At 41.4% G+C, this 16,949-nt stretch overlaps 1 protein-coding gene across 2 annotated transcripts; it reads right to left on the reverse strand.

The window, feature by feature from the left end:
• Nucleotides 1–666: 666 nt before the first annotated feature.
• On the reverse strand, nucleotides 667–15,694 carry LOC309496997 (E3 ubiquitin/ISG15 ligase TRIM25-like). 2 transcript variants are annotated; one of them, XM_082167231.1, is made up of 6 exons: nucleotides 14,999–15,687; nucleotides 14,105–14,200; nucleotides 13,784–14,017; nucleotides 10,447–10,606; nucleotides 10,248–10,295; nucleotides 667–1,664 (listed from the first exon to the last, which is right to left on the reverse strand). In XM_082167231.1, exons 1-6 carry the CDS (start codon nucleotides 15,578–15,580, stop codon nucleotides 1,144–1,146), a joined length of 1,641 nt encoding a protein of 546 aa, XP_082023357.1. In that variant the 5' UTR covers nucleotides 15,581–15,687; the 3' UTR covers nucleotides 667–1,143. The 2 variants fall into 2 exon arrangements, with proteins under 2 accessions (XP_082023357.1, XP_082023358.1); XM_082167232.1 differs by lacking the exon at nucleotides 667–1,664 and adding an exon at nucleotides 9,623–10,074 and having other exon boundaries at nucleotides 10,110–10,295; nucleotides 14,999–15,694.
• Between the last annotated feature and the right edge of the window lie 1,255 nt (nucleotides 15,695–16,949).

Raw genomic sequence — 16,949 nt, forward strand, 5'->3', positions numbered from 1 at the left:
GATACGTTACAAGTTTTTGATCACTGATTATGATATAATGTATTAAAGCAGTGTGAGTGAAATACATTTTTTGGCCATGCAATATACTATAGACAGTGTTTACTTGGCTGTACTTGTGACATCACAATCCAGTAGCTGAACTTCCTGTCCAGTAGAACACATTTTCTTGTGTTCATATGGTGTGCTGTTGGTATCAAATTGGATTGATGTTTATACGTTGGACCTCTCTGTGACTTTGTATAAATTTATTAAAAATACTTAAATCACAATTAGCCTTTTGTGCAGAGCATATACACTTTATTAAAAATGTTTTAAATGGCCTTTCAACGCATTTATCATTTGTTTTATTACTTTCTGAAAGTAGCAATTAAGTGAATTGCAAGCATGAAGAAATACACTTAAAAAATTCCATAATTTAACAAAGTATACTACAACTTCAGGTTATTTAATAATGTACTTTGAAAGTATACTTTCAATGCATTGTTACAATGATCATTTTCAGCACATAGTTAAAAAATATTCATAAAATATATTTAAGAAAAGTGCAAATAAATATACTTATAAAAAATAAACAGAACTTTCACTTCAAGTATATTTTTGTAAAATATATTTTTTAGAAAATATACTAAATTACAATTATTTTAAAGTGTGTTAAAAATTGTATTGTGAAAATAGTCAAAAGTATGCTGCTAATATACTTTTTGTATATTTAAAAATAGTACATTTTTTATTAGTATATTTGCAATGTACTATTAAAACAGGGAATATATTACAAATACAATAAAGTATACTTTTTTCACTAGGGTGTATTTCTTTTGTTGTTGCTTCAAACTTTAGTGTCTTTGTCTAGTCTATTGAGATCACCTTTAAATGTCTTGAATTCAGATTTGAGTTAAAAGTCTTGGATTTGTTCTATCATCCAGACATATTTGCAGTGAGTTTCATTGTGTCTCTATTGACCCAATTGTTAGTATTCTTGCCTGTTTTTTTCTGGGGTTCTCTTTATTTCAGTGACAGAAGTTCAGCTGTGTTATTAATGTAATGAAGAGAAAAGAAGATACTCTATAACATCTCAATGTCACTGATTTATCATGCAGCTCAAAGCAGTATTGGTAGGATCTCTCTACAGTCTATTCTCATTCATCAGCACAGTTTCACTGAAGATTTATAATAAACATAAAACCCAGGATAGAGTGTGTGTGTGAATGTGGTCTGGACTGTGTGTATGAGGCTCAGTGTGTCAGAGACGCTGTAGAAGGACAGAGTTCCTGCACTGTGATCCACACACACTCCTGTTCTCCTGCTGATGGGCTTTACAGGGAGTTTAGTCTCTATGTTATTGTGTATGAATGAGTAACTGGAGGAAGAGCAGAATAAACTCCAGGACTGATCATTATATCCAAACACACACTCATTACCCGATCCCTTCCTGCTAATGCTCTTATATGACACTGATATTAACACACATTTACTCCACTCTATCTCCCAGTAACAGCATCCACACACACTCTCTCTACACAACACCTGAGGACACACATCATCAAATCTGTCTGGATGATCAGGATACGGCTGCTTTGTTATAGTGTTAGTAATCACTCTGTTCTCCTCAGACAAACGGAGGTATTTATTCACTGTATTCAGATCCAGAGTGAGCTGATGGGAATCTGATGGAGATAAAAACAGAATCAGGAATTATGACTTATAAATTTAATGTACAATGTAAAATGATTTTTTAAATTAAAAACCACACAAATGCTTTAACATTCTGTAAAATCCACTTAAAATATACTTAATCCATTTGTGTTGGAAATATCTGAATAATTTGTGTTGCATTAACTGAAACTGGGCAGTGGATTTTTAGTTCCCAGCATGCTGTGTATGATCAGAAGAGTAAATACTGAAATTAATTGTAATTTCTGAGGGAAATGCCTGTTAATGTGTTATGTTCAGTTAAGTTTGACATGTAAAAGAGTTTCTGTTATGTTAGTTTTTGTTCAGAAGAGTTTGTGTTCAGGCTGTGAGAGGCAACATCACAAACATCATGTGTGTTGCTTCACTCAATGAGCAAAAACGTCTCGGGTTACAACTGTAACCCTTGTTCCCTGAGAAGGGAACGAGACGCTGCATCGAGAATCGACACATTGGGGAACGCCTTCAGCGTGACGCGTCTGAAGTCTGTATAGAACTAGTCCAATCTTGATTGGTGTTGCGTCATGACGTCACTCATGACGTTGCATGTGACGGTGATGTGGAAGCTATAAAAGGACGCCGGAACATAACAGCGTCAGCTTCTGATTGGTCGAACCTGAGACGTTCCCTTTCAAGGGAACTCACGCTGCGTCGAGAATCGACACATTGGGGAACGAAATGCCCACTTCGCCACACTGAGAGATATATGCCCTGTTGTGAAGCAATCTGGCACACTCAAGACGAGAGAACTTGTGAACCTGGTGTAGAGGGCAGATCCAGACTGTAATTTCTTATGAAGGTGTGTGGCATCATAGACCTCTTGGAGGGAAACTCCTGCTAACAGAGCTTTAGAGGAAGCCACTCCTTTGGTTGAGTGGGCACTTATTAGAAGAGGCGAAGGCAAGCTGCGTGCCTCGTAAGCTGAAGAAATAACTTCTACTATCTATCTGCTGATAGTTTGCTTAGAAGCAGGGGAACCCTTGTTAGGTGACCCAAAACACACAAGTAACTGATCCGACTTCCTCCAGCCCGAGGTTCTCTGAACTAGAGTTCTCAACGGGCCTGAAAATTACAACCCGACCTGACCCGGCCCGTGGCTTTTAAAGCCCGGACCCGATGTAACCCGACACATCAACATGAATTATCTGCCCGAACCCATAGACTGTAAAAAATATCCCGAACCCGGCCCGCGGCCTGACAGATTTTTTTTTTTTCTCACACACTTATTATCATGACCAGCAGACGGGAATTCAAATCAACCTTTAATGTTCATGGCTTTTAACAATACAAACAACTGAAACAATAAACTTTAAATATATAAATAGGCTGTAGTAGCGATGGTGAATTCACCTGTGGCAAGTTTACTTTTCACCAACTCCATCTTCTTCTCTTTCTCAGCGTCAGGTCTGCCCCCGCCCCTCTCCATGATGCACGTTGCACGCAGCAGCCAGACTTTCTTTACGGTGAACAGCAGCGATGATTAATAAATGTTTATTTAAAAAAAAAAACTGAGCGGAAAAGATTAAGCCCGAGGTCCGACCCGACCCGAGTCATTTGATTATATTTAAATTATAAAAAAAATGTCACTGAGCAGAAAAGATTAAACCCGAACCCGGCCCGAACCCGCGGGTCCCGTCGGGTTTGTCGGGCCGACCCGACCCGTTGAGAACTCTACTCTGAACATAGGCCTCAAGGGCTCGGACCGGGCATAATAGATATAGCTTCGCTTGCTCATCTGACATATGCGGTGTAGGATGAAATGCCTGAAGAATTACAGACCGTGCCACATTTGTAGGCACTGTAGGCACATAGCCGGGTCTAGAGTGGAGAATGGCTCTTACTCTGCCAGGAGCTAACTCAAGGCAAGAGGGAGCAACGGATAGCACCTGCAGATCGCCGACTCTTTTCAGGGAAGTAATAGTGAGCAGGAAAGCTACTTTTAACCCTCTGGGGTCTGAGGGGTTTTCTGGGCCCTGGAGGTGTTCTGACATGCCCTGACATTTGTTTGTTTTTTCAGTTATTTATAAACATTAATGGCAAAGGTGTAAATGCACTCTATATAGCACAAACAGGGCTACCATAATATCTGATCAACGTGCTTGTAAATGTTTGTATTTTTAAGAGAATAATGTTTATGCGTGGTTATTTGAAAAAATAAAAATGAAAGTTGCTGAAATAAGACCACAAAACACATACTAAATATGTGTCCACAAGACTTTTGACTAATGTATGTTGTCGCTTTGAGTTCTGGCTTCAAAATGATGTGAAAATCATCCTGCCTAATCGTTCTCATAAAACAATACATTGATTTAAACGTTGTAAAACAGTTTTATTGTCAGAAGAGGTTTATGCATGGGAGGGGTAATGACCCATCAATATTAATGAGATTCAGACCAGGGGTGTGACATAGACACTCCCCCAATGGCCCATCAAGTAAAGCAGCCTTAACAAAGAAGAGGAGATTCAAAGGTTTTGTTTTTCAATCTGTTTTATTGTAATTCCTCTATGTGGAGGAACTAAATGTTCTAAATTTGCAGGTATCTCACAGTAAATGCTTATGTTGATGCGGGCTCTAAGCAAAATAATGCAAAATGAGCAAAATAAACTAAAATAGCTTGTCAACTAATTTCTCTGTACTGTAGGCTAATTGGCCTACGTGTTGTAGCCTAGTCATTAAATAAAACAATTTAGTTGATATTTAGGTTTAAATAAAATCTTTAAAAAAATTTTTTGCCTCGGCCACGCCTGCACCATGGCATCCAGTCCCAAGGACCAGTCCCACCGTCTCAAGGTGGAGTCTCCATTCCCCGGGTCTCAGCCCCTGCCTCGACGGGATGTCTGCTCCCACATTTTCGTCCCCAGGGATAAACATAGCTCTGACTGAAAGAAGTTTGCCCTGGGACCACAGAAGAACCTGATGTGCCAATTTGCATAGTGGGCGCGATCTCAGGCCCCCCTGCCGATTTATGTAAGAGACCACCTATGTATTGTCTGTTCGAACTAGAACATGATGGCCTCTGAGGTCTGGAAGGAAATGTCTGAGTGCCAGAAATACAGCCAGCATCTCTAGGCAATTGATGCGCCAAGAGAGATGGTATTCCTTCCAGAGACCCCTGGTGTTCCAGAGACCCGCACTCCAGTCTGTGAGGGATGTATCCGTTGTCAAAAATTTTCTCTGACACGGCGCTCCTTACACAGGGCCTTGGGACAGGGACCATGGTTTCTTCCACATTATCAAAGAATGAAGGCATCTGCGCGTTACTTTGATCGTGCGAAATGGGTTCCCCCTCTGGGAAAACCCTCTGGTCCTGAGCCACCACTGCAGGGCCCTCTTATACAGCAGGCCAAAAGGTATCACATTAGACGCTGCTGCTAGAAGACCCAGAACCCTTTCGAAAATGTTTGACATTGATGGCCTGGCCTAGCTTGATACTCGTTACTGTAGTCAAGATGGTGTTTATACGAGCAGGAGACAGTTGTGCCCGCATTGTGACTGAGTCCCATACTACTCCTAGAAAAATAGTTCTCTGTAGAGGAATTAGTGAACTCTTCTTGACATTGAGTCTCAATCCCAAGCACCTTAAATGATCTCGATGTTGAACCGCTATCTTCTCTGACTGTGCTAGAATGAGCCAATCATCGATATAATTGAGGATGCGAATGCCTTGAAGTCTCAACGGAGCAAGAGCAGCATCCATGCATTTCGTGAAGGTGCGAGGTGACAGTGCTAGGCCAAATGGAAGAACTCTGTATTGATACGCATTTCCCCTAAAGCAAACCTTAGAAACTTCCTGTGTTGGGGAAGGATGGATATATGGAAGTAAGCGTCTTTTAGACCTATCGTGACAAACCAATCCTCGGACCTGATCTGACTCACGATTAACGGTATAGTTAGTATTTTGAACCTGAATCTCCTCAGAGACCATTTCAGTACCCTGAGATCTATAATAAGACGTAACCCCCCATCCTTCTTGAGAACTATGAAGTACCGGCTGTAGAACCCGGCTCCCCTCTCTTGAGCCGCAATATTTTTGGCCGGACACTACGATTCACATTCGCTGGAAACCGATGCATCCCGAAGCGCATTTAGCGGCGGGAGGCAAACATCGATTTCCTGAGGGCTCTGCGAAGGAGCGATATGTTGTTGCTCGATCGCGGGGGGAACAAAGCCTTCCTAGCCTGAATAACAGTCCTCAGATCTGCTTTTGGCTTGGAAGACTTCGGCTGAGAGTGTTGCTTCTGGCTCCAGGCCTTTTGCTTCTGGCTCCAGGCCTTTTGAAACCTCGCCGTCAATAACGTCATCGCCGAAGAGGCCAGAAGACGAAATCGGGGGATCGAGGAGGAAGGTCCTGTCCTTGTCCCGATGCCCGACAGGTTCAGCCACATATGTCTCTCCATAGCTACCAAAGCTGCCATGGAGCGGCCAATGGCGCGGACCGTCTCCTTGGTAGCCCGGAGAGACAAGTCGACCGCTCGCCGCATCTCTTTAATGTCGTCGAGGGCGACCTCCCCACTGTCGTCCACCTCCTTGAAGAGGTCGGCCTGGTACGCCTATAGTAGCCCCACAGCCCAAACATACCGCCATACGCTTTCCCAACCAAGGCCGATGTTGTATGACAGTGCTTGGAGGGAAGCGCCGGAGCCCTCAGGAATGATGCAGCGTCGGGCGAGAGATGTGATGCAAAAGTCTCTTCAACCCGCGGCATCATCCCATAGCCCTTCTCTTTTGAGCCCATGATGGTAGAATAATGATGTACATTAGGGCTTGATAAGCGCAAAGAGAAGGGCCTGTCCCACGATCTCGACACCTCGGTGTGGAGATTAGAGAAAAATGGGAGGTTCCGGCGCGAAGGTTGTGACCGAGCTTGCAGGAAGCGCTCATCGAGTTTTTCATCGAGCTTTTCTTGGTCGCTTCTTGCTTCTCTGATGGCCAGTCGATGTGTAATTTATTTACAGCCCTGGTCACAACCTCCAGCAGCTCCTCAAAGGCAGGATAATGGGGTGGCGAATCCTTGCATTCTCCTGCCTCGATGCTCATAACATCTAGTTTCTCGGAGCCAGATAGTTCGAGCATCGGGTCCGTTTCACAGGCGGAAGAAGCCGCAGAGCGGCTTCCGATCTGTGAGTGGGACTGATGGAGCTGGCGTCTGAATGTTGAGAAAGGGCCTAAGCCGTCTCAACATCCTCAACCAGCTTCATCATAATATATGTGTGTGTGTGTGTGTGTGTGTGGGGTGGGGGTAGACAAAACAACACCAAATAAGTCAGACAGTTTCACAGACAGCGTCCTTTTATAGCTTCCGCATCACCGTCACATGTGTGACGCAACACCAATCAAGATTGGACTAGTTCTATACAGACTTCAGATGTGTCACGCTGAAGGCGTTCCCCAATGTGTCGATTCTCGACGAAGCGTGAGTTCCCTCGAAAGGAAACTGCACTCATTACGTGTTCAGCGTAGTGTTTCTTTACAAAACGACATCGCCATCTACTGGCCTGGCAGCAGATACAGAGATTTAAGTGGTTTTCGCAGGTCTGTGTAAACGGGGATTGTTTTGACTAAATTAACATCTGTACAAAGAAAAATATAAAGGAAAAATCTTTTGGCTTTTAGTACATTGTTGCGTTAACGTACACTGAGACCAGTCTCTTCTTACTTGCTCATCCTGTATGTTACATATAATAATAAATAACGTAATTGTCTTTAGCATGCTGGCAAGCTTTTGATATTAATTATATAACACAGGAACATAAATCTATTAAGTTGGTTCAACAAAACATATCTTTTTTTTTTTAAATGAACTTGTTTTAGTCTTGTTGTACAGACATAACTTAAGGACAACTGTGGCGAGCAGGACGAGGCCGAGGGCAGAGAGAGAGCGGTGCGAGGCCGGTGGCGTGATTACTGATGAGTGACACCTGCGCGACGCACCGGGTCTCATATTTCTCACGGAGGAGTGGAAGCATAAAGGAGGAGTGAGACAGTGAAGAGGGAGAGAGGCCAGGGCCCGTATGTATAAAACTTCTAAGAAATGCTCTTAAGAATAGTCTTAAGCTTTGACTTAAGTGTCAGAAAATACTTAGTAAAGAGTAGGACTTTTCTAAGAGTAGGAGACTTTTATAAAGCAGCTAAAAGCAACTTTCAGTAAAGTCTAGGACTGATTCTAAAGTGCTGACTGAAGTGGGACTTAAGTGTTGTAAACTAAGGACTACAATGATGTCAACCCAAAATGGCCGCCCTCAACCACTGAATCAGCCAATAGTGAGCCTGCAAGGATGAGGTCACTGCAGCATGACACCAATCATTTAATCTAATTATAATAAAATAATTTAATTAAGACACTGAAGCTTTAATATTTAAATTTATAAAAAAAAAAATGCTTTGCAGTGCATTGTGCAAAATTATCACAAATTAGTATTTATGCTGTGGATAAAAAAGGAGACACCCTTTTCTATTGATGCGTGTCTCCTCATTTACAGTTGGAGCAATTATGCAAACATGAGTTCCATCAATGGATCCAACAACTCAGGAAAGCCCGAAATACTCAATAAAGTGGCTTTATTTTACTGCGAGATTTGAAGATCAATTGGAAAGTCAAAGAACTGCCATATAGTATTGGCCAAAAGTGAGGCCAAGGAAAATTGACAGACTCACCCTTTATTCAAATATTATTAAAAATGTGTTAAAGATTTTGTACGCGTATTGTGTAGTTGTGCTTGGAGTCAATTGTTTATTTGTGATAACACAATGAAACATGTCAAACTGTACAGACATCATTTTTAGCCAAGGCTGTCAAACAAATGAACAAGAGAGGACAATGAAAAATTAATAACTGACTATGTTGCAGACAATGTATGATTTTTTTCTTCTCCTGTGAGCTTTTTAGTTAAAAAAAAACAAAAAAACTGTAGCTGTAGTTTGCCCTTTTTTCAACAATATTATTGATCTGCCTGGATTGACACGAGAACTGAGCTGAACTGAACAATGACACCACTGTTTTCTCAGAGCGGCTGTATAATGAACTAAATAGATAACTAATGATCTTTTACAATGGAAATGAATCATCATTGAACTAACTTAAGCTGCACAATGACACTAATTTCTTCTAGAGCTGCTGTACAGCCCAAACTAACTTTGTTGCATTATTTTCCTGTTATCACTGTAAAGCTGCTTTGAAACAATCTGTACTGTAAAAAGTGACTTGACTTGAAATAATTTTGTCAGATAAATATATTTTTTTCGTTTTATTTATTTTCGTTAATATCGTTTTATTTTCCTTATATTTTGATGGTTTAAGCAAACTTGTAGGGTCATAAAAAAACAATAAAAAAACGCCGCACATCACTTTTAGCCACTAATGTGTTTGGTGTGGTCAGTGCCACAATAGTGCTATTAAGACCCTGCTTACTGTGGAATGACGAGCTCAAGTCATCACCGGTGTACTGCTGCTTTTTTCCAGTCGGCAACAATGTAATTATTACTTTCCTTTCATTTCGTTGCTATAAAATCAACTCCGTCATCATTTACTGTAACTCCAATACATCATATTTTCATTGAAAAGTGTGTGGCCTCCTCCTCTCTGCTGCCATCTTGTTACTCCTAACTAGGTTAAGAGACCTCTTCAGCTCTCTTAAATAATTTAGGAGCTGAGACCTAGTCTTGACACTTAGGAACCTTTATGAATCACACTTATTCTTAAGTCTAGGAATAAAAGTAAAATGACGTAATTCTTAGAATTTTGACAGACTTGAGACAAAAATTTTACTCTGAGTGGCTTTATACATACGGCCCCAGGTCTGGATTTTATTTGATGTTTATGTTTTATTTGATGTGACAGCAGTCGTCTGTGAGGGGCTGCTGTATTTTAATTTCTTTACAAAAATACAAAATGAAAGTAAAAGACAGCAGCCCCTCACGGACGACTGCTGTCACGTATAATAAAACAAAACAAAACATAAATCCAGGCCTGGCCTCTCTCGATCTCCACTGTCGTCACTCCTCCTTTTATGCTTCCGCTCCTCAGTGAGAGATACGAGACCGGTGCGTTGCGCAGGTGTCGCTCATCTGTAATCACGTCACCGGCCTCGCACCGCTCTGTCAAGGCCCTCGGCTTTGTCCTTCTCGCCACAACAACTTTTCCACACAATTGGATTAAGTTCATTGAACAAAAAAAAAAAAAACTATTTTTGAGTGTACAGAATAATATAAAAGGATGACTTAAATCTTGTCTGTTTATTTTTTGTAAAATGATGTACCTTGGCAAGGAAAATTACAAGTTCAACCAAATTTAATGATTCATGGTGACTTAAGTTAAAAAATACTTTGCGTGAATTATTACCTCAAAATTTTCTGGTTAAATCAATGTTATATTTTTTTCAGTGTAACTGAACTCTTCATGTCCAACATTTCAGCAGTGTACATTTAATCAGATATCCTGTGCAAATCATCATTTACATGATCAACTCTAAAACTTTTCTGTCATGTTTTCTTTCACCTTCTACAGGAAGAACATGAAAACACTCAGTGAGTTTTTCTGCTTGTTTTCTAAGTGACTTACATTGTAGGAAGTCGTCCCTGGTCCTAGGAACAATATTGGTGAAAGTGACTGTGGAAATCAACAGATGTGAAGAATGTGATTATCATGTCAAGAGAAAATTACCCCTACATCTGTTCCTAAGACATTTCTAATATGAACATTCTACATGATATGAGATGATGGAGGATCATTTCTGAGAGCAGAATCTCCTGGACTTTACCTCTGTCAGAGATCTTCTTGAACTCCTCTTCGCAGAAATCCTCCAGTTTGTCTCTCAGCTGAAGGACAGATTCTCTCACGCCATCAAAAGTGGAAAGAGAACTGAAGGGATTGTCATTTACGTCTGTAGATTCAGGAGGCGCTGAGAGAGACTGGAAACTCTATAGAAAACAGAAATCAAAGCTCATCACCTCCACCCTTCAGCCAATAACCTGCAATACTGTCAGATTTTCTCCTCAATCCAACACTTTCACAGCATCAGCTTCATTTTTCTCATATTCATTAAATTACATTAGAACTACATATTCCAATTACACTATCATCCAAATGATTTCGTAAACAATTCCCATATAAATCATCTGCTAATAACATAAATGTAACACATAAAGCACATCTGTGTGACACTTTCAGGGCTGTTTCTATCAGGAGGGGGTGCCAATGACCCGTTAACACAGTAACACAATGAGATGAGGATTTAATTGCAGCATATGACACTGGTACAAAACAGGAACAGGAACCAAACTATTTTTTTTTTTTACAGATTTTCTGGCTACTCCTCTGACCTCCAAGTCCATGACTCCTCCTCAGCCTGTCAACTCATCAGCTCCATGCTCCTTCGGCTCCTAGCCACTCGAAGGATTCATAAACAAACAATACACCAAAGTGGAGGGAAGGGGACCAGAACCCTCGGGACCACAGTGGCACTGGCGGTGGAGGAGCTGTTGGAGGAAGAGCCCACGGTGGATCCGATGGAGGGAGGTGCCAGGGTGGAGCTTCTGCGTTGGGTTCGGGCAGAACCAGGGGACCAATCGACCAAGGACCGAGGCGCTGCTGGGAGAGGTCCAGATCCGTACGGAGTCAAAGTGCGAAGACCCAGGGTAACACCACTGATCTGGAGGGTCAAGGCAGAGACACAGGCTCGCGGGACTATGGTGGAACCGAAGGCTTGAAAGACAGAGGCCGATCTGGTGGAAGCAATGATGAAGGAGGAACCGGAGGGAAGCAGGAGCCCTGTGGAGCCAAAGGGGTGGACGGCAGAGGCGTAGCCGGATATTCATTAGCCATTCAATGTATTTGTTAATATCAATATAGTGACACCTGCTTGCTGGTGCTATCGCTGTTCACAATAAATTTGTTTTGGATAACTGCCATTGTACTGATTGTTTATTTTTGTTTATTTCCTTTTTTATGTGAATAAACTAAACCATTGAATCATACCATCTCCATCATTGGAGCAGTACTGAATTCCCTGTAATGGCATCTAAAGGAAGTGACTAATTGCACTTTAGTCACTACAACCGTATTAGGGGTCCTCCTCCTCTTCAATCACTGTGAAGGGGGAACCACAGCTGGAGAGTACTGGAGTACTGCATACTCACAGAATATCCCTTGAGGGCCATCCACGGGCAGATATGCCTTTGCCTGATCTTTGAGCCCAGTGTGATATAAGGCGCACAGGGAGTCATCTGGGTAGTGCACCATGCAATCTAGATTGAGATACCCATGGGTATGATCCTCAAGGGAAAGGTCAAACAATTTTGAAACTGCACATCCATCAGGTTTGAAAATCACTTGAAGCAATTTGGTGAACATTACTCAAAATTGGTACCATCAATTTCACCATGATATAAGAAATCAGAATAAAAATTAAGTTTAAATGCGAGTTAAGTTTTGAACTGTTGGTGGTGCTAGTGGAGTTTGGGAGCTAAATATATCTTCCAGAAGAAAGAGCTTAGAACATATTTTCTTTCCAGAGTTGAACTGCATTTGTAAGTGTGTCTGACTGATGATTATATAATAACCAAGTACACAGATCAACACTTCAGTCAGCAGCTCATTCTGCTCTCATGAATAAAAAAAAAAATAAAATAAAATAAGATCTACACCTCAGACTCTACAAGCCTCAGTTAACATGTAAAATTTTAAAGTTCATGACTGAACAATTAGAAAAAGACTGGACAAGTACGACATGTTTGGATGGGTTGCCAGAAGAAAGCCTCTTCTCACTTAAGAATATGGCAGCATGGCATACAAAGTTGCATCTGAACAAACCACAAGACTTCTGGAACAATGTCCTTTGGACAGAAAGACCAAAGTGGAGATGTTTGTCATACTGCACAGCGCCACGTTTGGAAAAATCCAAACACAGCATATCAGCAAAAACACCTCATTTCAAATGTCAAGCATGGTGGTGGAGGGGTGGTGATTTCTGGCTTATTTTGCAGCCACAGGACCTGGATTCTTGCAGTGGACTGGATTAGTTTAAAATGGAGAGGTGGGGTAAAGTAATTATTACTAGAGCTTCTCAGTGATTTTAGTCCAGTCCGAATGTGCCATTTCAGTAATAATTACGTACAATGTCAGTTAAGATTACGGCGACTTTTACCTTGTGTAAGAAGGTCTGGAAAAATATCCTCAGGTAATACTAAGCCCATGAGATTTTTCAAGAATGGATACGCTTGAAAACAGCATTCAGTTGAGTTCTAGACGGTGGGACGTCAAATCTGTGGCAAAACCAAGTGTTTTCCACAGACCGTTCAGATTAAAAAGAAGGTCGAAAGCACTCTGGTAAAATTACATTACTCCATCTTCCCTTTGTAAAGCTAATCCCGTCCAAATAGGGCTATTGAGTCGACCATGAACTCCTCTGTATATCTAACTATTCTAGAGTCAACTGTGAGGTCATCTGTCTGACAGCTTAAACTTGGTCGAAATTGGGTGATGCAACAGGACAGTGATTCCAAGGCACCAACAATTCTACAACAGAATGGCTGAAAAAGAAAATAATCAAGGTGTTGCAGTGGCCCAGTCAAAGTCCAGATCTCAACCCAATTGAAATGCTGTGGCAGGGCCTTCAGAGAGCTGTGAATAAACAAATGCCCGCAAACCTCAATGAACTGAAGTAATGTTGTAAAGAAGATTGGACCAAAATTCCTCCACAAGCATGTGGGAGACTGATAAAGTCACACAGAAAACAATTAGTTATTAGAAACCAGGAGGAAACATTTGGTTAAAAAAAAGTTTAAGTTAGGGAATTTTTTAACTGTTCATGGCACTAGTGGAGTTTGGCAGCTAAATATCTCCCAGAAGAAAAAGCTCATAGAATATTGCTTCCTAAGAGATTTCCAGAGCTAAAATGCATTTATATGTGTCGTCTTTTTTTCCCTTTTTTTTAAAACAATACGATCAGATGTGAATCTACCTTAACATTATATAACACAACAAACTGAATTCCTGACAACACTTTAGTCAACAGCTCATTCTGCTCTCATGAAATGTTTCTCTGTGAGTCTCTTGCTCAAGTCCACTAGGATCCTGTTCTTCTAGATCTCTGTTACCTGCAGGAAATGGATGTGATCCTGTGTGTGTGAAAGCTGCTCCAGCTCAGCGTCTCTCCTCCTCAGATCATTGATCTCCTGCTCCAGTCGCTCCAGACGTTCTTCAGCTCGACTCACTGCAGTCTTTTCCTGATCTCTGATCCGCTGTGTCGCCTCAGAGTGGCTTCTCTCAATGGAGCGGATGAGCTCAGTGAAGATCCTCTCACTGTCCTCCACTGCTGTCTGTGCAGAGCGCTGTTAGGACACACATAACAATCACACAGTGAGCTTCAGTGAGTCCTGACTGAGACTTCTCAAACTTCTCTTCTTCTCCAGACTCACCTTATGAGACGCCACAGCCTCTCTCAGCTGCTGAAGATCTTTCTCTCTCTGCTGGATCCTCTGCTGGAATGACCTCTGCGTCTCCTTCAGCTGCTTCTGCACCACAAATCAATAACAGAGATGTCAGTTTATACTGCTGTCACTATATCTGTCAGGCTTCTGTCACTTTGTTCTAGATTATTCTTGGTTTTGTGCCAGAGTTCTGACACTCCTGTATTGTCTTGTCTTTGTGTGAGCGTACGGTCTCTTGTCTGTCTGTCAAACTCTCTTCTGTCTGCGTGTGGTGTTGTGTTCTGTTTAGCACGCAATTCGTGTTTCCATCGACCACAAGCTTTCATGTTATGTTTTGTCTTGTGCTGAGCAGCATGTGGATAGTGTTTTTCCTGCCCATTTTGTTAAGTGATCATTGATTCATTTGCCCCACCTGTTTTCCCTAATCACCTGCCTTGTCTGCTTCCTATTTATTCTATTTGTGTTTGCAGTCCTGTGCCAGATCGTCATCAAATGTTCCCCTTATGTCCTGCCCTGACAGATCCTATTTTCCTAGCCAAGTCATGCTTTGTCCAGTCATGCCCAGTTTTTGTCTGTCGCTGCATTTAACTTGTGTTATTCTTGACAGAGATATAAACAATCAGTTTCATTTTCTATTATTTTATGTTGCTTCATCTAAGCCTGTTTTACAAAAGTTTTGAGAAACATGTTTACGGTGCATTTTCACCATATTTTCTGTTAAGTTCAGTGCGGAGCACAAATACACTCAACAGTGAAAGTCCACTTACAGCTTCTGTTCAATTCTGCTGACGTCTGCAGTGTGAATGATGTTACCTGATCATATGGGTGCCAATATAAATAGAGTCAGCATTATTTCATCAGTGTCTACTTTATAGTTCATACCTGTTTCTCTGTCCTCTGCGCTGCAGCTGATACAGTGTCGTGGTTTTTATGTTCATCCATCGTACACAGCAGACATATACACTTCTGATCAGTGCGGCAGAACACCTCAAGGAGTTTATCATGTGTTTGGCAGATCATCTCTTGCAGTCGTCCAGTGGCATCAGTCAGATTGTGTTTCTTTTCATTAAAGAAACTCTCATGTTGTTCAAGGTGACTCTGACAGTAAGACTCCAGACACACCAGACAGGATTTGACGGCTTTGCGTTTTCTTCCAGCACAGACGTCACACTGCACATCTCCAGCTCCAGCGTAACAGTCAGCAGGAAGTTTAGTCTTCTTCAGTTTCTCCACCACTTCAGCCAGAATGGTGTTTTTAGCTAAAGCAGGTCTTGGACTGAAGGTCTGTCTGCACTGAGGGCAGCTGTAGACTCTCATCTGATCCTCCTGATCCCAGCAGCCTGTAATACAGATCTCACAGAAACTGTGTCCACAGGGAATGGTCACTGGATCCTTCAGGAGATCCAGACACACTGAACACAGGAACTCATCCTGAGAAATTCTGTCTTCTGCCATTTTCTGCATGAGACACAAACACACAACAGCTCAACTTCACTTCGGTTTCAGTCTCTGAACTGAAGAGTTTCCTGTTTCCTGTTTCTGTGTTTGAGTGATGTGTCTGCAAATCTGTAGAGCAGGTTCTTCACTCCTAGTGTAGTGGGTTTCCGTCTGAAACCCCAGACACTTCTAAGTAACAAGGAGAATCACTGGTCCGTGCCTCTCATCGCCATGACATCCCGCGAAAAAGAGAGGGCCCTGGAAATTGCATCAGCTTTAGCCTCACGCTTACACAGTGTAACATACATAATGGTGCTTCCTTTTTTTATAATTCAACTTTTTTTATTGTTCAACAGTCAAAACAAGTACATCATCTCATTTTTCAGTAATCTCCTTTGCAATTACACATTCAGCCACTAGTCACCATCAGTGGAATACAACCAAAACAAAAGCACATGGAAATTAAACAATTGTTAAGCAGTCCTATTCATTTACACCATTTTTACATGCTGCCAAAAATGATCCCATGTTTTTTTCATTTCTCCCTCATTATGCAGTCTCCCCAACATGCTCTCATATGACGCAGATTCAATCATTCCATCAACCCAGTCTTTCAGGTCTGGGTTTTTTGGGTATTTCCAATTTCATAAAATCATCCTTGCAGCTGTAATACAACCTCTCTTAATAAGGGTAAATGTATTTTTTGCTATGATGGGTATCACTGATTTATCTCCAAGAAGGCATAGTCGTGGTTCCACAGGTAAATTAGACCCCATCGACTCTTCAAATACTGTCAGAATTTTACACTAGAATGGGTGAACTAAAGAACATTCCCAAATCAAATGTAAGTACCCTCCACTTCATTACATTTCCAGCATAGATTATTTCCAGCTATCCCCATCCTGTAAAGCCTAGATGGTGTATAATAATATCTATGTACACTTTTGTACTGAATGAAATTCCCCCTAGCTTCCCGAATGATTTTAGCTCCAGAGCATTGTGAAAGAATGCTAATGGGATGAAATGGTGAGGCCAGTTTCTGTTCTATCTTGATCCAGTCCAACTCAGAATCCTCACATCAGGTAGTCCAAGGCCTCCTTTGTCTCTTGGGGATGTCTACTTGCTCATTTTAATCCTCTGTCTTTTTCCTTCCCATAAAAAGTCCTTGATAATTTTGTCATATCTTTTAAAGATAGGGTCTGGAATGTTCACAGGTATCATCATGGATATATAATTGAACTGCGGAGCAATAACCATTTTAACAATATTTACTTTACCCCACAGAGAGAGTTTCAGCTGTTCCCATTTGTCCACATTTTTTATCTTTGACAGCAGTGGTTCACAACACTATATCCTCCACATTCTGCGTTAATTTAACCCCAAGGTACTTCATTCC

Source organism: Leuciscus leuciscus (genome assembly GCF_965113295.1).
Source record: "Leuciscus leuciscus genome assembly, chromosome: 4".
Lineage (NCBI taxonomy): Eukaryota > Metazoa > Chordata > Actinopteri > Cypriniformes > Leuciscidae > Leuciscus > Leuciscus leuciscus.